The following is a 22,100-nucleotide window of genomic DNA, read 5'->3' as shown; positions in this document are numbered from 1 at the left end:
ATATACACCCACCAGTTTTTTGGGTCACCTTCTGTTTGTTGCAAGTGATAACCAGTTTTTCATTTATGGGATTGATATAAAATTTCCTTTTATAATAAGTTAAATTTAAAAAGTGAGTTATTTAAAGAAAAAATCAAGTCAATTTCAGTAAAATACTGAAGAACAAAATTGTGTAGGTGGCATATGAATGACTGAAGTTTGGGAAAATTAAGGAATGCTCTTTAGTAGACAACACATCAACTTTATTTTAACAGGTATATTATATCAATTAAAAAAACTGTACCTAATTTTAGTAGGTAATTTTTTCTTCTGAAAGATAATTTCCCCCCATAGTAAGTTGAGATAAAAATCAAACTCACTTGAAGAGTAGTCAGGGTTTCATTCAAAGACACTGGAGTAATTGTGCAGATAATACATGTTTTTGCATTTCCTCCCAAGGAATTCTGGAGAATTCGTGTTAATTTGCTGTCTCGATAATTTATGAAAGCACTTAGTGAGGAATGAGTTTGGGAAGAAAAAAGAGTAAAAGTTTTTATATAACAAACGTGGTTGGTTTTTAATGCAGAACCTTCAATTAACTACAGTTAAAAAATTGATTCTTTACAGGTTACACGAGGCCAAGCAAAACTACTAACTAAAAATATTCCATTTAATTTAGAAAGTAAACTTAGTAGGTCACAGTCATACATACAAGAAGCAATTCATGTTCATGGAATCACAGCAGCTTTTGAATATATGGGAGAAATCAGTACATTTGTTTGAGTGTCACTGAAATATCATAATTTTCAACCTAATGAAAAACCTTAACATTAATAGGTAAATGTACAATGGGATAAACTTACCCATCTTGTCCATCACTAAGGTCCTTGATCACTTGTCACAAAACAAATAAGCTACGATTTATATTACAGCCTTCCTTGAGTTTCACACCTGCATTTATTAAATAAATAAATGAAACTAAAATTTTCCCCTGTACTAGATTATGAACTTACTTATCAGTAGGTTATGAGAGAAATTAGAAACTGCAGGGTCAGATGCTACAGTCTGGGCTTCAGATTAGATCTGCACCCACCTTTATTACCACAGGTAGCAGGCACTCTCTCTCTCTCCCTCCCACCTGTTATGTGAATCAGAAAGGCTCTCACCAGAGAAACAGCAAGAAGAAAAAGATGACTAAGAAAAGATTAAGGAGAGAAAGCCATGTCCTAAAAGAGCCCTGCTAACTCCTCAATTCAAATCTATTTTTCCAAACCCCCAAATATATGCAACTAATGACTTACAACCAAATTAGTTCCTAGCAGCTCACAACCAAACACATTCTTATTTTTAAACTATTAATATGCCCACATGGCTCAAACAAAAGCACATGGAAAAAGCCCTCTCTCACTTTTACGCTCCTTTCATTCAGTTCCTGTCCCTCTACCGGGAAACCACTGTTATTAGCTTATTCTTCTGGAGATTTTTGAAATACAAGTTCATATATATTAAGTTCTCCCCTTTCTTTTTTAAACAAATAGTAGCATACCATACACACTATTTTGCACTTTGCTTTTTTCACTTGGCAACATATCATATATCTTATTGGTAAACATTGGTCTTTCTCATTCTTTTTTATAGAATGGAATATCATTGTATGGGTCTACCAGAATGTATTCACCCAGCAGCCTGCTGAGGGACACGCAGGTGTTCAATCTACCCTGTACAGAAAAAATACTGCAAGAATCATTCCGAATAGCGATTATCTCACAGGTGCCTTAGTCAGCTATTGCTGTAATATTGCTGTTACCAAGCCAGCTTAAAACAACAGGCATTCATTTCCCATTCACAGGTCTGAGGAGCCACTGCTTTGGTGAGTACAGGCCATGCTCAGCTGAGTGTCTCTATGTCAGGTTGCAGAAAATTAACACAGAGAGAGGCTTGACACCTTTACGGTTCTGAAGCTTCCTATCCAAGTATACTTTTCCATTTGTTTAAGTGTTCGGTTATGTCCTTCAGGTCTGTTTAAAGTTTTCTTTATTTTGATCTTGGGCAATTTTTGCTGAGTTTCTTCCTAGGTATTACATCTTCTAAGTCATTATTGTAAATGGGATCTTTTTGTACATTAAATATTCCAACAGGTTGTTCTATTATGAGTTATTCATGTCTGTATATTAATTTTGTACCCTGCCACCTTTCTGAATTTCCTTACTGATAATGGTGTCCATGGTACTCTCAGGAGCTTTCCAGCTATAAATCTCATACAGAGTTTTAGCATTTTAACTGATGCTATAGCAGCCCAAAGAATATAATTAACCAGATAAGGAAGCTGCTCTTTATGTTAAAGACTTTTTATCACAAAATTATCACCATTAACTTATTAGTTTCTAAAATGCCTGCTGCCATTTGTATTCTGTAAAAGAACAGCAGGACATTCAGACCAACATATTTCATGAGTTTTCATTACCTTCAGCACCTGTTTGTTCAGCTCTTTCTCAGCCTGCAAGATCAACCAAATTCTGTAAGAGAGGAAAATAAAACTTTAGGAAGGGTAACTTGAAAATAATAAAATCCAAACTACCGAAAGAACGTTTTTAACCCATGGCTTATCTGAATACCCCGTGTTTCCTTGTCTCTCACCCCACTCTTTAGGCCTTCCCTTGTCTGAGTCAAACTGACCTCTACACCTTGTTCCTTCTTTATAACGCCTCCTCTATAATGTTGCCAGAATAGTTTCAATTTCTTGCACCAAGTTCAAAATCTTACCCTGGTGAACACAGTTCTCCACAATCTGGTACTTGTGTTGCTCTAGCCTTATTCCTGGCCATCTCTTACTCTTAACTCTGGATGAGCTCCTGACTATGCGCTCCACAACTCATGTACTGTTACACTTTGCCATTCCCTTTGTTTAGCTAGTTCTGACATTCTAGTCCACCCCTACTATCTATTCAGGACCAAAGGCACATGTTACCTTCTCAGTGTAGCTTTGCCAACTTTATCCTTTTTTCCCCACACCTTGAATGAACTGCTCTTTCAACTGTGTACCCAGAGATCTTTACAGATATGACTTATTATTATAGCACTTACTGTGTTGTGCTGGTCCTTTATGTCTCTGACTACACTGTAGCATCTTTAAAAGCATGGGCCTCTCTTTAATTTCACAAATTTTGCCGAAACAATTGACCTCCTGTCCTGTTCCAGGCAGCATGTCAGGTGCTGGGACATGGCAGTGAGCCAGACAAAGAAGGACCCTGCGCTCAGAGAGCTCACATTCTGCATGGGGTGGGATGGGGGAGAAAGTCAGTGAGAGGAGAGAAAAAGACAAATAAGCAACATATCACCATGAGGGTAATACAGACAATTTAAACAGAGTGCCAGAGGAGGGAAGAGGAGAGGCCAGAGTAGGTTCTTAGGATTGAGTGGCAGGAGAAGGCTTCCTATTTAGCTAAAATCTGCAGTGACAGAGAAGAGGAAGCCAGCCAAGCAAAGAACAAGGGACCCAGACTCCCAAATAAAGAACAGCCAGCACACCCAGTCACAAAGCAGAAATGAGCTTTGTGTGTTCAAGAAAGAGAAAGGGCAGCATGGCAGCGTTGGTGAAGCAGAGATGGGACAAGACAGGGTAAGAGAAGTAGGGAGGGCTCAGATTATGTAGGGCTTTGTAGGCAAGAGTAAGAACTGGATTTTCTAAATAAAATGGGAAGCCATTAGAGGGATTGAACAAGAGAGTGACATATCTTGATTTAACATTCTGAAGGGTCACCTGTGGGCCCTGGGTGGAGAACAGATTGCAGAGGGGCAAGAGTGGCAGCAGGAGCCCAGTCAGGCAGCTTGTGCAGGAATCTGAGTGGAGATGACAGTGGCTTGAACTGGGGAGTGTGCAGTAGAGACGGTAAGTATGGAGGGATGTCTTCTCTATTCCTTTCATCTCAGAGCTCAGCACTGTGCTCAGAACAGGGCAAAGGCTCAGTAAATATTCTTACTGCATTAAAAGGAAGTCAGAGATTTAAATTACTTCTCTCTGTGGAGACTTCCAGGGATAAGCATGTCATTATACACTTCTGCTTTATAGTCCTATTTCAGATACTTCTTTCTTCAAAATATTCAAAGATATCTGATGTTTCTTGTACAGTATCTACCACAGATGACCTAGATACATAATAAAGGGGTGAAGTGGTGGTGAAGGCAGCATGAACTAAGGTATAAAGATGGGAACAATCATTAGTGTTCAAAGATACCAAGAGGTCCAATCTACCTTTAAGGGAGGAGCTCAGGTGGAGCAGAAGGATGTCAACTTAGACTGATTAAGACTGGACAGATCTTGTTAAGGAAGTGATGCAACAGAAGTTTAGCCACATTAGAATTCTGTATATTGGACTGAAAAAGGAAAACCAGGTCGTGGAGGCCAGGTCCAGTGGAATGATACGGTAATTCAAGTGAGATAAGGACTTGGGTATGACACCCATGGAAAGCTAAAGGGTGGAATCAGTAAGAAACGGCGATGATGGGAAAAAAGGGAAGGCAGAAAAAGATGAGGCAAAGCTGACTTGGGTTTCCAGCCTAGATGACAAGGATAATGCTGGTACTACTGGAAAAAAGGAATATTCACCATGGTAACAAAAAATAAAACTTGCTTTTAGTAACAGTAAAGTTTGAGCTAACAGTGGGACACACAGTTATAATCTTTAGGAAGATGTGAATGACGACTCAGAGATCTAGATACAATAAAAATTCGGCTGTCATCAAAAGAGAAATGCTAACATAAAGTCAGAGGGCAAGCATGGGAAGTAAGAAAAGCCACAGAACACTCCTGTGTTGTTGTTAGGAGGGTAGGAAAAAGAAGCCACAGAAGCGAACAGGGAAGAATCAGAGCTAAGAGAACCTGGATATTATTCTCCTAGAAAGGCCAGGAGACACTCAAACAAAGGCCCCCTCCAAAGAGCCAGAAAATGACTCTCTGGGAAGACTGCATTCCAAGAAGGTACCTAGAGTGAATGGGAGTCTGGAGGGTTGGACTTGATGGTATCTAAAGTCCCTAGATAATAGAGCATCAAAGAACATGAGAAAAGTCCAAAAATGGATCACTGAATAGGTCAAGAGTATTAAAGCTAAATTATTAAAAGTTAAAATCTCACTGAAATATCACAGGCCAGGTTTGGGAAACAAAACAGAAGTTAGGTTTTGTAGCATTTTTTGTTGTTAAATTAAAGCAAGACTAGACTATTGAAATAAATGTTATACTGTGTAATAAAATAACTGAGGTGAACTAGAATTAGATATATAATTAAGACTCTGATTTTTCAAAATCTAAAAGTGAATAAACATATTATAGATTTATGACTTTTTTCCCTGAAGTTTTCAAATCAAACAGAATAATCTTAAATCATATCCCACATCAAGCTAAAGAATTTAGGCCCTGAAGACAGAGAATAAAGCAATAATGGTAAGGAATAGGAAGGAAACACAAAAATGAGAGATAATTGATACAGTGCAGCAAAAAGGAAATAGGGGGTTTACTTATATGGAAAGAAGGAATATTTGTATAATGCTTATATTCACTTATTCAACAAACAAGTATTGAAAATAAACTAGGTACAATGTGCTGAGGCTACAAAGATGAATGAGATATCACCCTTCTCTGACGGATTTACAGCATAAACATTGTATTTACAATCTAAAATTTATTTTCTTATTGTTCCTAAAAATGAAATTGAACATGTGATTTATTTATAACCATCCACGTAGGTTTTTGTTGATTTCCCAAGTCTCAATTCTATTGGCTGAAACTAAATAAATAATAAAAAATATCCCGAGAGAAGTCAAGATGGTGGCATAAGCAGACTCTGAACTCACCTCCTCCTGGGGACACAGACAATTTACAACTACTCATGGAAAAATTACCCCTGAGAGAGAACTGAAAACTAGATAAGAGGAACTCCTCCAACAAAGGACAATCGTAATTGAGGTGGAAGAGGCAGAAACTCCCTTCTGGAGAGAAAGAAATGCCACCTTCACAAGCTGCAATGCTTCACAGCCACCCGGGAGCAGCCCAAAGGTACACAGCTCTCCCTGGAGGAGCGGAGCCCTGAGCCGGGGAGCGCCCCTGCTGTAGGCACTTCATGGACCCAGCACAATCGAGGTGAGTAGCATAATATCTGACTTTGCCTCCTACTAAAACATTGGGGAGTACCCCCATAAAAGCTGGTTCACAAAGAAATTAAAACCGACATTTAGAGGGCCCATGCGCAAACACACCCGTTTCAGAAATCAACATAAAATCACCAGAAAGAAAGGTGCACAGTGCTTTGGTGAAGACAAACTCACCTGATAGGCTCTGAGTGCATCTTAGTGAGAGGTGAGACCTCTCCAGGAACTGGGACATTGCCGGCGGCCATTGTTGTGGCCTGGTGTGGGCGTGCTGACACAGACACCATTGGAGTTCTCCCTGGGGCCTGCTAGCCCAGGGTCTGTCCCTCCTACTAGAGCACCAGTTTAATCCAGCTCAGCCAGGGCAGGCAGCCCACCCTAGGGGCTGGCCCCACCCAACAACAAGCCCTCAGGCAACTTGTGGGCCTGCATACATTGGTGACTGGATTCTCTGCAGCCTGGTGACCGAGCCCACTTCTGTGGGGCAGGGCGTGCACAAGGAGTAGGTGGAGAGTGTGGGGCAGTGGTGGAGTGTGTGGTGCGCCCACTGTGGAGAGACTGGGTCCACTTCAGGAGGTTGGGGTGTGCACATGGGGCAGGACTGTGTTGACTGTGTGTGTGGACCTGTGGGCGGTGGGGCTTGTCAGCTGCAGAAGACTTGTGCTTCCCAAAGACCCACATAGGGGTTTTGCCCCACCTTCCGAAGCCTGAAACAATTGGGTGCTCCCATGCCTGAGGCCAACCCCACCCAGCTGCAATCCTCAGAGAGCTGACAAGAGACCTAAAAGCTGGAGGCTTGTAGCAATTGTGAGCCCCTGAGCCTAACAAACTGCCATGCCGGGGGCCTACTCACTTAAAAGAAATACTGCAAACCAAATGTGGTGTTAGAACTTGCAGCCAACTGTGCTGGGGCTTCCCACACCTGATAAAGAGACTGAAGGGCCCACAACAACTACATAACTCAGCCTCCCTGGGCGCCTACAGGGAGAATAAACATGCCACAACAGAAGGACACACGTAGCCCACATAGCGGTCACTCCTGGAACATTGAGAACTGAGGGAAGCACACTGCAGGCCTGCTAAGGCATCACTTATATAAAGTCACCTATCCAAGTGCAGGGCATGTAGCTGACCTAGCTAATACACAGACACGAGCACAGGAAAAGTGGAAAAATGAGAAGGCAAAGGAATACATTCCAAGTAAGGGAACAGGACAAAACCCCAGAAAAGGAACTAAGTGAAACAGAAATGAGCAACCTACACGACAGAGAGTTCAAACAAAAAGTGTTAAGGATGCTCACTGATCTGGGGAGAAGAATGGATCAACTCACTGAGAATGTCAAGAAAGAAATGGAAGATATAAAAATGAACCAATCAGAAATGAAAAATACAATACTAGAAATCAAAAATTCACTAGAGGGACTCAAAAGCAGAGTTGAGGAAACAGATGAACAGATCTGCGAGCTGGACGAAAGACTAGAAGAAATTACCCAAGCTGAACAGGTAAAAAAAAAAACAGAATTAACAAGAGTGAGGAGAGTCTAAGGGACCTCTAGAACAACATCAAGCACACTAGCATCTGAGTTATAGGTGTCCCAGAAGGAGAAGAGCGAGACAAAGTGGCAGAGGATCTATTTGATGAAATAATAGATGAAAACTTCCCTAACCTAAGGAAGGAAACAGAGATCCAGGTACAGGAAGCACAGAGAGCACCAAAGAAGATAAATCCAAAGAGGCCCACACAAAGACACATCATAATTAAAATGTCCAGATTTAAAGATAGAGCGAGACTCCTAAAAGCCGCAAGAGAAAGACAAGTTACATACAAAGGCAACCCCATAAGTCTATCAGCTGACTTCTCAGCAGCAACGTTACAGACTAGAAGAGAGTGGCATCATATATTTAAAGTGCTAAAAGGGAAAAAGTTACAGTCAAGAATACTCTAGCCAGCAAGGTTATCATTCAAAATGGAAGGAGAGATAAAAAGTTTCCAGACAAAAAAATTAAAGGAGTTTGTCACCTAAAAGCCAGTGCTAGAAGAAATGTTAAAGGGACTGATTTGAGGGGAAAAGAAAAGACCACAAATAGGAAAAATTATCTATTTCCATGATAAGACAGTAATGGATACAAATGCACAAAAAGGAGGTTAGATATGATACCAAAAACATAAAATGAGGGAGGAACGGAGTTAAAGAGTAGAGCTTTCAGACAGAGGTCAAATTAAAGAGACCATCAATTCTGTATAGAGGTCTACTAAAACAATGAGAAAAAAAGCTAAAAAACGGCAGTAAGTACATACTTATCAATAGCTACTTTAAACGTCAATGGACTAAATCCTCCAATTAAAAGGCGTAGGGTGGCTGTTTGGATAATAAAACAAGACCCATATACATGCTGCATACAAGAGACACACTTCAGACTTAAAGACACTCACAAACTGAAAGTGAAAGGATGGAAAATGATACTCCACGCAAATGGCAATGAAAAGAAAGCTGGGATTGCAATACTCATATCAGACAAAATAGACTTTAAAATAAAAACTGTAAAAAGAGACAAAGACGGTCAATACATAATGATCAAGGGAACGATCCAACAAGAGGATATAACACTTGTAAATATTGACGCACACAACATAGGAAAAGCTAAATATATAAAGCAATTATTAACAGACATAAGAGGAGAAATAGACAGTAACACAATAATAGTAGGGGACTTTACCACTCCAGTTACACAAACGGATAGATCATCCAAAGAGAAGACCAATAAGGACACACTGGCCTTTAATGACACACTGGAACAGATGGACCTAGTAGATATACACAGAACATTCCATCCAAAAACCGAAAAATACACGTCCTTTTGAAATGCACATGGAACATCCTCCAGGGTTGATCACATATTATGTCACAATACAAGTCTACATAAATTTAAGAAGATTGAAATAATACCAAGCATCTTTTCTGACCACAATGGTATGAAACTAGAAATCAACTGTAGGAAGAAAATCAGAAAAGCCACAAATAGGTGAAGATGAAACAAAATTCTACTGAAAAAAGATTGGCTCAACTAAGAAATCAAAGAAGAAATCAAAAAATACCTGGGGACGAATGAAAATGAAAATAAGACATGCCAGAATTTATGGGATACAGCAAAAGCGGTACTAAGAGGGAAGTGTATAGCAATACAGGTCTAGCTCAACAAGCAAGGAAAATCTCAAATAAACAATCTAAAAATGCATCTAAAGGAACTGGAAAAAGAAGAACAAACAAAGCCCCAAATCAGTAGAAGAAGGGAAAAAATAATAGTCATTGCAGAAATAAATGAAATAGTAACTACTAAAACAATAGAAAAAATTAATAAAACCGAGAGCTGGTTCTTTGAAAAGATAAACAAAATTGACAAAACTTTAGCTAGACTCACCAAGAAAAAAGAGAGCAGGTTCAAATAAGTAAAATCAGAAATGAAAGAGGAGAAATTACAACAGACACCTCTGAAATACAAAAGAATAAGAGGACACTATGCAAAGCTATATGCCAACAGATTCGACAATCTGGAAGAAATGGATAAATTCTTAGAAACATACAACCTTCCAAAACTGGATCAAGAAGAAATAGAGAATTTGAATAGATCAATCACAAGTAAAGAGATCGAAACTGTAATCAAAAAATCTCCCCCAAAATAAAAGTCCAGGACCAGACGGCTTCCCTGGTGAATTCTACCAAACATTCAAAGAAGACCTAATACCTATCCTTCTCAAACTCTTCCAAAAAATTGAGGAGTAGGGGAAGCTTCCTAACTCCTTCTATGAAGCCGACATTACCCTGATACCAAAACGAGACAAGGAAAACACAAAAAATGAAAATTACAGGCCAATATCAGTGAGGAACATCGACACAAAAATCCTCAACAAAGTAGCAAATCGCATACAACAATACTTTAAAAAGATTATACACCATGATCAAGTTGGATGTATTCCAGGGATGCAGGGATGGTTCAACATTTCCAAATCAATCTATGTAATACACCACATTAATAAAATGAAGAATAAAAATCACATGATCATCTCAATAGATGCGGAGAAAGCATTTGACAAGATACAGCACCCACATATGATAAAATCTCTGAATAACATGGATACAGAAGGAAAGTACCTCAACATAATAAAGGCCATACACGACAAACCCATAGCTAATATCATCCTGAATGGTGAATAACTGAAAGCTATCCCTCTAAGAACAGGAACCAGACAAGGATGCCCACTCTCACCACTCCAATTTAACATAGTACTGAAAGTCCTAGCCAGAGTAATCAGGCAATAAAAAGAAATAACAGGGATCCAAACTGAAAGGAAGAAGTGACACTCTCACTATTTGAAGATGACATGATTTTATATATAGAAAACACTAAATAATCCACCAAAAAACTTTTAGAAGTAATAAACGAATATGGTAAACTTGCAAGATACAAAATCATCATAAAAAATCAGTTGCATTTCTATACACTGACAACAAAGTAGCAGAAAGAGAAATGAAGAAGTCAATCCCATTTGCAGCAAAAAGAATAAAATACCTAGGAATAAACTTAATCAAAGAGGTGAAAGATCTAGTACACTGAAAACTATAAAACATTACTGAAAGAAATTAAAGAAGACACAAAAAAAGGGAAAGATATTCCCTGCTCTTGGATTGGAAGAATTAACATAGTTAAGATGTCCATACATCCTAAAGCAATCTATAGATTCAATGCAATCCCTGTCAAAGATCCAACAACATTTTTCACAGAAATAGAACAAAGAATCCTAAAATTTATATGGAACAACAAGAGACCCTGAATAGCCAAAGGAATCCTGAAAGAAAAGAACAAAGCTGGAGGTATCACACTCCCTGATTTCAAAATAAACTACAAAGCTATAGTAACCAAAAGAGCATAGTACTGGCACAAAAACAGACACACAGATAAACAGAATAGAATCAAAAGCCCAGAAATAAAACCACACATCTATGGATAGCTAAACTTCAACAAAGGAGCCAAGAATGTACAATGGAGAAAAGAAAGCTTCTTCAACAAATGGTGTTGAGAAAACTGGACAGCCACATGCAGCAAAATGAAAGTAGACCCTTACCTTACACCATACACAAAATTAACTCAAAATGGATTAAAGACTTGAATGTAAGACCTGAAACTGTGAAACTTCTAGAAGAAAACATAGGCAGTACGCTCTTCAATATCGGTCTTTGCAACATATTGTCAAGCACCATGTCTAACCGGGCAAGAGAAAAAATAAACAAATGGGACTACATCAGACTAAAAAGCTTCTGCACAGCAAAGGAAACCATCAGCAAAACGAAAAGACACCCTAAAAATTGGGAGAAAATATTTGCAAACTATACATCTGATAAGGGGTTAATCTCCAAAATATATAAAGAACTCATGCATCTAAACAACAAAAAAATGAAGAACCCATTTAAAAAATGGGCACTCATATGGTATTTGACCTTCTCCCTCTGACTTATTGGACATTGCGGGTATTATGGAAAGTGAAATAAGTCAGAGGGAGAAGGTCAAATACCGTATGATTTCCCTCATTAAGTAGTAGATGATAACAACAAACAAATACATAGAAACAGAGTTTGGATTGGTGGTTACCAGAGGGGAAGGGGGGAGGGAAAAGGGTGAAATGGATAATTCGGCACAAATGTGTGGTGATGGGTGGCAGTTGGTATTTGGGTGGTGAACATGATGTAATCTATGCAGAAATAGAAGTAGAATGATGTACACCTCAAATTTATACAATGTTATAAACCCATGTAACTGCAATAAACAAAAAATTTAAAAACATAAAAATAAATTTAAAAAAAATGGGCAAAAGACCTGAACAGACATTTCTCCAAAGAAGATATACAGATGGCCAACAGACACATGAAAAGATGTTCACCATCATTAACTATCAGGGAAATGCAAATCAAAACAACAATGAGATTTCACCTCATGCCCGTCAGAATGGCTATAATTAACAAGACAGGAAACAACAAGTGTTGGAGAGGATGTGGAGAGAAGGGAACTCTCATACACTGCTGGTGGGAGTGAAAACTGGTGCAGCCACTATGGAAAACAGTATGGAGAGTCCTCAAAAAATTAAGGCTAGAACTACCATACAATCCAGCTATTCCACTGCTGGGTATTTATCCAAAGAACTTGGAAACTCCAATGCATAAAGATACACGCACACCTGTGTTCATTGCAACGTTATTCACAATAGGACAAACCTGGAAGCAACCTAAATGCCCATCAAGGGACGAATGGATAGGAAGATGTGGTATATATACACAATGGAATACTACTCAGCCATAAGAAACAATGAAATCCAGCCATGTGTGACAACATGGATTGGCATTGAGGGTACTATGCAAAGTGAAATGTCAGAGGCAGAAGGTCAAATACCATATGATCTCACTCATTATGTAGTAGATAATAACGACTACAAACAAACACACAGAGACAGAGATTGGATTGGTGGTTACCCTAGGGGAAGGGGGGAGGGAGGAGGGCAAAAGGGATAATTAGGCACATGTGCGAGGTGATGGGTTGTAATTAGTATTTGGGTGGTGAATGTGATGTAATCTATGCAGAAATATATGTATAATGATGTACACCTGAAATTTACACAATGTTATAAACCAGTGTTACTGAAATAAACAAAAGTATCCCCATATTCCAACACCACTTTAACTTTCAAATGTGAATTAAAAAAAAAAAAAAACCCATTTGCTTACTGGTTAGGAAAGGCCTCAACTCCTACAGTCCTTACATCTAAATTGTAGGAGAAGGCAGCCATAAAAGAACAGGAAGAAAGAGCTCTTGAATTCTTCCTACATTTTAACTAGTCATCTCGTGCTACAAATGAGAATAAACTACCAATTCATAGATGTTTTTGCCTATTTAGTTCAGTTAACAGTTCTTATGAAACCAAAGATCCAGCAGCTGAATTAAACTTTGCTTTGGTCCATAGAGTACATCATCATGGTTCATCAACACTCACCAAATGGGACACCTTGACAGATCCTTCACAATTAGAGGGTTCATCTTTCTCTCTACTTTCCAAAATCTAGACAGAAATGGCAACTTGTAGAAAAATTAGTGTATTCTTAATTGGAAAGACCAAGTAGAGAGAAAATTACCTACCATCCTAAAAATAGCATGAGAACGACTGCTTCTCTGATTCGTTTTTGTAACTCTGTAATGTCTGTTCTCTGTAAAAATGAGTCACATTTCAGCTGCATACATTAAAATGCTAAGAAAAACATTAACTTTTATTTTAGCTTAAGAATGAAAAGTGTGGTTTGAAGCCTAAATACATTCAACTGAATAGTTTTTACAAATGTTTTGCAGAAACACAGCATAAAGTCTTACTTTCTCCCTTTGTGATCCACTTCAAAGCCATTTTTGGTGTATAAACAACTTGCTCTGTGAGATCACCCACATACGGATTCCTCTGAAACAAGGTTAATGATTGGAAGAGTAGAGAAATAGAAGTCACTTAAAAGTTTGCATCTCAAAAAGAAGGTGCAAACTATTACAGCATTCATTTGTGGAAGGTAAAAGTGGGCAATGGGGACTATTACTCTGTAAAAAAAATAACAAGTAAGCCTATGATATTTACAATTTATTTCCTATACCAAAGCACACCAAATTCTAACTTCATCTTATTCTTTTTAGACACTTACACAAAGGTATTACAGCTGTCAATATTTAAAAACGATACATATCCCTTAAAAGATGAGCTCTATGAACACAAGTAAGAAGACAAAAAACAAATCATAGAAACAGGAGACACTTTAAAAAATATGGAAATTAAAGGTAAACGTTCATGAACAATAATTTCATTAAGTCAGTCTATTTGTTGAGCCACTCTCTTAACTCTGTTACTCACACTGAAGTCTTCTCGAATTATTAAAGGTTTCATTTTTTGAGTGTCACAGAGTAAGTCTGTAATGGTTTCATTGTATATCTCCATGTAAGACACTCATAAGAGAAATTCCTTATCAGGAAACTAGAATAAAAAATATGTAAAAACGTCAGAGATCATCCAATTACGAAAACCTATTACTGAATGCTTATGTGCTCTTATTAAACAGTAAAATATTCTTTGAGAAGTTATCTTTGTAAAATAAACAAAAAACAAAACAAAAAAAGCCCCTATGGTTCTACATCGAGAAAATTAAACACAAATATAAATGCATTGTTTTGGAAATAATGAAAATATAGTATTATAGCATTAGAAGAGGAGAGTGCCTAGCCCAACTCTCTAAGCTTAAAATAAAACCCTACCAATAGATGTTCAAATAAGAACCTTAAAAATCATTAGGTTGCCTATCCTGGTCTCCTAACCATATCTACTCTCTCCTGCTCCTTAATGATCACTGGCAGATATTCAAAGGCAGTGATAAGACTTCTTGTTTCTCAATGCCCACTTTTTGGCAGGCGTATTACTGCTTCAGGATGCAAGGGAAAGAATGAAAGAAGTTTAAGCTCTATATAGTCAGTTTGTGGGGAAAAGTGAATCTATGCTCTGCCTTTCTTCTTTCCCTGTGGATAACCAAGAGAGAACTGTAAACATACTTCCTTTCACCATGAGAAGACATTACTACTTTTACCTGTATGTACTAGAAATTTAGCTACTTACCTTCTTAACTTTGTTGAAAATGTCATGAATTGCCCTGGGGATTATTCCTAAATCATCTTTGGAACCGATCATGGTATATGTTTTGCCTGAAGCAGTCTGCCCATAGGCAAATATAGTACCTGCAGAAACAAAACAGACACACGCAAGAATAAAAATGAATCTAGAGTGTGTAAAACTATCAATACTGTTGAACAGACACCCAAGACTTAATAAAGCATTTCTGCAGTGAATACAAACCATTGTAGCCTTGCATGGCAGAGTCTATGATTGGTACTGCTATTTCTTCATACACATTTTCAGTCGATTCATTATTGAGAAAGACACGATCTAAAAAAAAACAAAAACACAGAAGTTAAAGCAAACAAATCAACTATGCATTCATTCTGAATTAGTAGTTGCCCAAAGAAATAAAATTGTCAGAATATGGTATGATAAAATATTTGTCACACTATTTTCTTCAACTTAGTAGTCCTCTGAAAATACACTTCTCTATAAGGTAAAGTGTGTTGGTTCTCACACACAAAAAAACACAAGTCAGTTATCCTATGTGTTTTCAAGACGGAGTAAGACATAGTGGCTGAATGTGGGGTCTGGAATCGGACTGTCTGCGAATCTTGGTTCTGCAAGTAAGTACAAGCTGTGTGACTTTGGGCAAGGTGGTTGATCTCTCAGTGCCTAAATTCCCTAACCTGTAAAATGAATACATATTATCTTCCTTATAGAATTACTGTGAGCATATGGTTAATACTCGGGAAATGTGAACTATTACTATTCTTTGAGAAATTTTAGTGTTTATACCATGTCTAGCAAGAAGGCCTGGCTCAAACTAAACCAGGAAATGCAGACATTTGGAAGAAAAGTACTGAACGAAGCTGAGGTGGTACAGAGAATGGCCGGTTGGCTGGCTGCTGAAGGCTGGGTTTAGGGCAGCATTTGCACTGATGAATCCACTAGTCCAGGATGCAGTTTCTGTTTTTGTCAGCGCCATCAGGAATGGACCATTCTTTCAGTGGTGGCCTCACATTAGAAAGCTTACAAGAATGGATTTGTAAATCAGGAGGGAAATGTACGGACCATCTTGAGAAACTCAGTGATGGCACTGCTCGCACCATGACCATATATCTGCCCTTGTAGGTGGAACCATATGGAGAGCCAAAGTGCCATTGGAAAGCTGTTGGGGTCCTGATTTCAGAGCAAGGACAGATGGCAGGATTATTCAGGTCTCAACGCCAACAGCTTCAGACAGGTGGGTGAGTCCAAATCCTTTGTGAGCATGCACAGCCACTGACAACCTATAGTACTTGAGTCTGAATGCCTGTGTATCCCTTGTTCTTGGTTTTCTAATCTCTGGCACACACTGTTTTACCTTTTTAAAAATTATGTTGATACTATCAAATAGTCTTTTAGCAGGAATCATTTTTTAACCTATACATCTTTGCTCCAAAGCCTTATATGCTGGGTTTCTAGTGTAACACTAACTCGACAACCTAAGCACTCGTACTCCTAAGGTTGTTGAGAGGACCTCACTGTCCTCTACGGTGCCTAAGTGGAAACATGGTAGTGTGGCTGGAACATAGATCTGACTCCCCCATCTGCTGGCTGTGTGACTTGTGTATCAGTTCCTCATTAAAATGGGAAGGTACATACTGCACAGGCTGGTTAGGAGAAATAAATGAGTTAATATACATGAAGTGCTTAGAATGGTGTCTGGCACATTGTCAGCACATATATGTGTGTGAAATCAATACACAAATCAGCCTAGCCAATGTTGAGGGCCTCCAAGTCCCTTTCTCCCATCTGGTTCTCACTCATCCTGCAGGCTCCAGGGTAAGTGGTATCACTTCAGACACCTAGACTATTTAGACCCCCTGCTACAAACTCCCACAAAGCTATGTCATCACGAGTGTAATTAGTTGTTGAAAGCCTTTCTTCCCACCATATGATAAGCTCCACAAAAGTGGTGGTAATTCCCTGCTGTATTCTAGCAAAGAAGGAATATCTTCACTATTTATTCTGTCAAGAGTTTTCCTGAAAACAATTGTGGAAAGAATATACTAAACTGAAACATTTTAAAGATGACTCGACATTAAGCAACAAATTTTGGGCTTACAGAGTCTTAGGCCACAAATACACTAACAAATAAGAGGAACAATGTTAGTTTCAGTCATAAGGCACTATGACTATAATCGTGTTTTAAATATCAATTTATTACCTTACTTATCATATATGATAAACAATTTTTTAAAATTTCCACTGAAGGAGTTTACAGAAGGCTTAGTCTGATCTTTAATGACAAATACAGTATTATTGAAAAGCCTTTTGTACTCAATAGAAAAGAATAATATGTTAACGTTTGATGCTATTATAAGCTTACCAAAATTGAAGGATATACTTCCATCAACTTGATAAATAGTATTATTGTCAGTTTTCCAGTGATCTTGCATAGCCCCTCCAAGAGCTTCTTTCCTAAAAGAATAAAAACAGTGCATTTTAATACAACTGGTTTTGAAGTCATGTTACATGAAAGAGAATTTAAAAGATTTCATATTCTGAAGAATATTTCAAAAGATCTTAATGACCTATACTATATACAAGAGCAATGTGGAAAGTCCCCCGTTGAGGGTTCAGCACTTTTAAGTGGGGCTTCAGCGACCTCCTGCCCTGTCATGGGCCTTTCCTTGGGAAGCTCTCCACTCCCCTCCCCCTACCTAGTACTGGCCACTGAAGAGAGACATTCAAATCCAACTCCAATTATGTCCTTCCTGCTTAACATCTTTCAAAACCATCTGAAATCCTTAATATGGCACATGAGACTGGGATCATGTTTATTTCTCTCTTCAACCTTATCTTCCTCTAACTTCCTATATACACCCTAACTCCATACAAATCAACTATCTGAAGGTTCCCCCAAGATAACAGATTCAATCCCTCTGTGCCTGGAATACCCTGGCTTACCTTTCCTACAAGTAACTTAACTATTCTTTCATTCCTGAAAAGTGTCAGGAGTTTCCTGACACCAGCCCTGCCCCTTTCCCCACATTGTTATCTAACAGAAGGACTCATGAGCCCTCAGCAAACACTCTCCACCTGCCTGTCATAGCACTTGTCACGATGTATTGTAATGGTTTCTTTATGTAGCTGTCTTCTAATGCATTAGATAATGAGCTCCTGAAAAATAGGAAATTCCTCATCTGGATATGCTCATTTATTAAACACTCTAATATTTAACACATAATTCTCAAACAGAAAAATGTGTTTGTATTCTTGGGGAGGGGCAGAGATTAGAGAAGCAAAAAGCCTTCATTTCTTCCCGTTCCCCAGGGCAACAACGGTAGTACCTACACTGTACCAAAAAAAAAAAAAAATGGACTTCAATACTGATAAATCTCAGTCCTTCAACATTCTGCATGCTGAATTCAGCCATTGACTGTGAAGTCTTGAGCGCCTTCTGAACCCAGTGCAACAAGACAGACTCGGCCTTGTTGTCAAGGACACAGTAGAGGGGGAGACAGCCTAGTGCACCAGGACCACCTGTGAGGAGCACCAGAAGCTCTTTCCCACAGGTGTCCCTGATGGGAGGGGTGAGCAAGCGGGGGCAGGGTCACGGGGGTGGGGGCCTGAGTTACAGCGGAGTCAAGCGAATCCCACAGCTGGACCCTCCAACCCCTCTTTGTCACTGTACCAAGAAGGAAACCATGCAAGGCTGTGCGGGAATGGGTGGCGAGGAGCAACTCCTCAGCTCGGGGCTGCCGCGGGGACCTGGCCGGGTCGTGCCGCCTACCTGCTGAGGGGCCGCAGGCGCACGCAGACGGTGATGGCCTTCTCCTCCGCCATCCTGCCGGCCATCCTGCCTTGAACGGGAACTGGTCCAGATGCCGCGCTGCAGCTGCGGAGCGCCAGGCCTCCCCGCTTAAAGCTTTCAATTTCCACAACGCCGCGTTTGAATGGGCTGCCGCCTCCTGATGCTTCTCACCTGCAGCGCATGCTCAGCTAAAGGGGGCAGGGGGGTTCAAGGGTCTGGAGATAGCTCGCTAGGGGAATGCAGAGAGCCGCTATCCCAGTAATAGCAGAAATTGCTGTCACCTGCTGAAAGCCACTGAAGGGCAGGCAGCCATTTACAAACACATCCTCCACCGCACCCTTCAAGAGTTTGCAATCTGTAGAAAAAACAACGCAGAAAACTTTTTCACTAACAAAAGAGAATTATGACATTTAAACAATCACACTTTATTTTTTAATTAAAAAGAGTCAAACGACGAGTTGCAAGTCACTACCCAGCCCAGAAACATAAGAAACTTGTGCTCTTTAGAAACTCTGAGATTTAGGTTTCTCCTCTTGCTTTCTTTTTCTTGAAACTCCTGTTTCCCTTGGCTGTCAGTTCCTGAAAGGTTGACTTAGGAAAAGAATTAGCGAAGAATGGAAAAACTCACTTAGTAATGAGCTGAAACTTTTATTAGCGGAAGTGGGAAAGTGATTCTAAATCCTTTCCCAGAAACAGTGCTTGATTTTCTTTGTTTTAAAGATTTTTTAATTTATTTATTCCCCCCAAAGCCCCAGTAGATAGTTGTATGTCATAGTTGCACATCCTTCTAGTTGCTTTATGTGGAACTCGGCCTCAGGATGGACGGAGAAGTGGTGCCTCGGTGCACGCCCGAGATCTGAACCTGGGCCGCCAGCATCGGAGCGCGCGCACTTAACAGCTAAGCCACGGGGCTGGTCCTTCCTTTGCTTTAAATATGCATCACAGTAAAGTATTACGTATTCTAGAGGAGATTTCATTTTCTTTCAGTCCTTTTCTTAGTTGATTTAAGATGCATCAAGAATTACCTCCTTTCAGGGTCCGCCCGGTGGTGCAGCAGTTAAGTGTGTGTGCTTCACTTCGGTGGCCCAGGGTTCACATGCTTGGAACCCCGGGCAGGCACCAATGCACCGCTTGTCAAGCCATGCTGTGTCAGTGTCCCATATAAAGTAGAGAAGATGGGCACAGATGTTAGCTCGGGGCCAGTCTTCCTCAGCAGAAAGAGGTAGACTGGCATCGGATGTTTGCTCAGGGCCAGTCTTCCTCACAGACAAACATTTTAAAAAAGAATTATCTCCTCTCCCTCACCAAAAACATAACCTGCAGTTACTAATAACGGTTCATTATTTAGAGGAGTAGAGAAGTCTATTGATTCAATAAAACTATTTTGGAGGGTAATTTTGCAATATCAATAAAATATGAAAGGCACGTGTATGCCAGCAATTCTAAGACTTTATTTATAGATATATTTGAAGTGATGAAATCCCGCCATTTGTGACAACATGGATGGGCATTGAGGGTATTATGCAAAGTGAAATAAGTCCGAGGGAAAAAGTCAAATACCATATGATCTCACTCATTAAGTAGTAGATAATAACAACAACAAACAAACACATAGAGACAGAGTTTGGATTGGGGGTTGCCAGAGGGGAAGGGGGGAGGGAGGAGGGGGAAACGGATAATTTGGCACATGTGTGTGGTGATGGGTTGTAATTAGTATTTGGGTGGTGAACATGATGTAATCTATGCAGAAATAGAAATATAATGATGTACACCTGAAATTTATACAATGTTATAAACCAATGTTACTGCAATAAACAAAAAATTTAAAAAAAGTGAAAAGCAAATAAATAAATAAATAAATAGACAGATAGATATATTTGAATGACTGTGCAAGGACATACATATGAGGCTATTAGTTGCAGCGTTGTTTACAGTAGCAAATGGCCGAAAACACATTAAATTCCAATAAATATGGCACTAATTAAGTGGATGGCATTTTATCAATACAATGAAACACTATGTAGCCAGTAAAAAGAATGATATTGCTCTTTATGTGTACTTTAGAAAGCCATCCCAGACGTTTCATTAGCTGAAAGAAATCTAAAGTGGAGGACTGTATGCACAGTGTGGTCCTATTTGATATTTTCAAAGGATATTTGTATGTCTCGGTATGCATACATGATTTCTGGAATGGTACAGAGAATATGCCTAGTTTCTTTGGAGAGGGATGACTCAGTTAGATAATGGATCAGCCTTTCATTGTCCAGTAGTTCCCCCTTATCTGTGGTTTTGCTTTCTGTGATTTCAGTTACCTGAGGTCACCTGCAAACTGAAAATTTTAAATGGAAAATTTTAGAAATAAATAGTTCCTGAGTTTTAAATTGTATGCCACTCTGAGTGTCATGTTGAAATCTCGAGCCATTCTGCTCTGTCCTGCCCTGGACGTGACTCATTCCTTTGTGCAGCAGATCCACCTTGTGTCCACTACCCACCCATCAGTCACAGTAGCAATCTTGGTTATCAGATCGACCGTCGGTATTGCAGTGCTCGTGCTCAAGTCACCCTTATTTTACTTAATAATAGCAGAAAAGCACAGAAGGAGTGATGCTTGGCCATTTGGATATGCCAAAGAGAAGCCACAGAGCAGCTGCTCTCATAGAGCTACGATTCTCTGAGGGCTGATGGATAGTGCACAAACTTCCCTCTCTATTCCTACCTCTGTCTCTCTCTCTACTGCTATTGGGTGGTTGTGAGAAGAGGAGTACAGCCTGATCAAGGGAGAGATTGATAAGGTGGGGGTGGGGGTGCTAGTTTCTTATGAAACACATTCTTGTGGGTAGAAGCAGAAAATACAGAATAAACATGTAAGTAAAATAAAATGATGAGAGGAGGGGCCACTTTAGATGGGGTGTTCAATGAAGGCCAAGGGAGGGGACCTTTGAGGTGAGACCTACATGATAACAATTAGCCAGACTTGGGAGGTAGGAGAGAGGGCTTACCAGACAGAGGGACAAGTAAGTCAAAGAATCAAAGGCTCGTATGTTAGCCACGTGTCTGAGGCACAGAAGGAAAGCCACTGTAGCTAGAGCATTTTGGGCAATGGAGAGAGGTAGGTGGGGCCAGGTCCTGTGGGGCTTTGTGGACCATGATGAAATGTTTGGATGTTATTTAATAGTGAGGAGAAGCCTATGGGAGACTTTAAGCAAGAGAGTGAAAAGGGATTCACTAATTCCTCCAAAGAAGATTTTCGTTTCTATTTCACTATGAAAGTAGGAGCAGGCAGAATAAACTTTGCAATGACTCCTGTCAGCCTGTCTACCCACCCACTTGTCTGTGCCCATTTCCACAGTCTTCCAGATTGTAATAAGATGAACAACTGTCTTCCACTCTGACAATCTCCCCACCTGTGCACTGGATCCTACCCCTTCCTGCCTACTCTTCTCTCTCTTGCATCGTCATTTCCCCTGCTCAATTAAACCAATCTCCTCAGCA

At 39.6% G+C, this 22,100-nt stretch overlaps 1 protein-coding gene and 1 long non-coding RNA gene across 2 annotated transcripts; both read right to left on the bottom strand.

Annotated features, from left to right (window-relative positions):
- Positions 1-893: 893 nt before the first annotated feature.
- Positions 894-13,350, bottom strand: LOC131402154 (uncharacterized). The gene is made up of 4 exons (XR_009218320.1): positions 13,306-13,350; positions 13,163-13,228; positions 2,444-2,495; positions 894-930 (listed from the first exon to the last, which is right to left on the bottom strand). It is a non-coding gene; the product is annotated as an uncharacterized LOC131402154 (long non-coding RNA).
- Positions 13,351-14,146: 796 nt separating this feature from the next.
- LOC131402149 (centromere-associated protein E-like) lies at positions 14,147-18,722 on the bottom strand. Its single transcript, XM_058537049.1, has 5 exons — positions 18,588-18,722; positions 17,181-17,272; positions 15,044-15,133; positions 14,807-14,925; positions 14,147-14,173 (listed from the first exon to the last, which is right to left on the bottom strand). Exons 1-5 carry the CDS (start codon positions 18,650-18,652, stop codon positions 14,147-14,149), a joined length of 393 nt encoding a protein of 130 aa, XP_058393032.1. The 5' UTR covers positions 18,653-18,722.
- Between the last annotated feature and the right edge of the window lie 3,378 nt (positions 18,723-22,100).

This window comes from Diceros bicornis (assembly GCF_020826845.1).
Source record: "Diceros bicornis minor isolate mBicDic1 chromosome 30 unlocalized genomic scaffold, mDicBic1.mat.cur SUPER_30_unloc_3, whole genome shotgun sequence".
NCBI lineage: Eukaryota > Metazoa > Chordata > Mammalia > Perissodactyla > Rhinocerotidae > Diceros > Diceros bicornis.
The sequence above is the reverse complement of the archived record's forward strand: the minus strand, read 5'-3'. Positions and strand labels throughout refer to the sequence as shown.

What these genes read in the sequence shown, in the direction of transcription:
- LOC131402149 (XM_058537049.1), bottom strand. Translation starts at nt 18,652, where the DNA reads ATGGCCGGCAGGATGGCGGAGGAGAAGGCCATCACCGTCTGCGTGCGC. An exon ending in AAGTATATCCTTCAATTTTG is followed by an intron (nt 15,134 to 17,180) that starts GTAAGCTTATAA and finishes GTTTTTTTTTAG; the next exon opens with ATCGTGTCTTTCTCAATAAT. An exon ending in TTTTCAACAAAGTTAAGAAG is followed by an intron (nt 14,174 to 14,806) that starts GTAAGTAGCTAA and finishes TTTTTATTCTAG; the next exon opens with TTTCCTGATAAGGAATTTCT.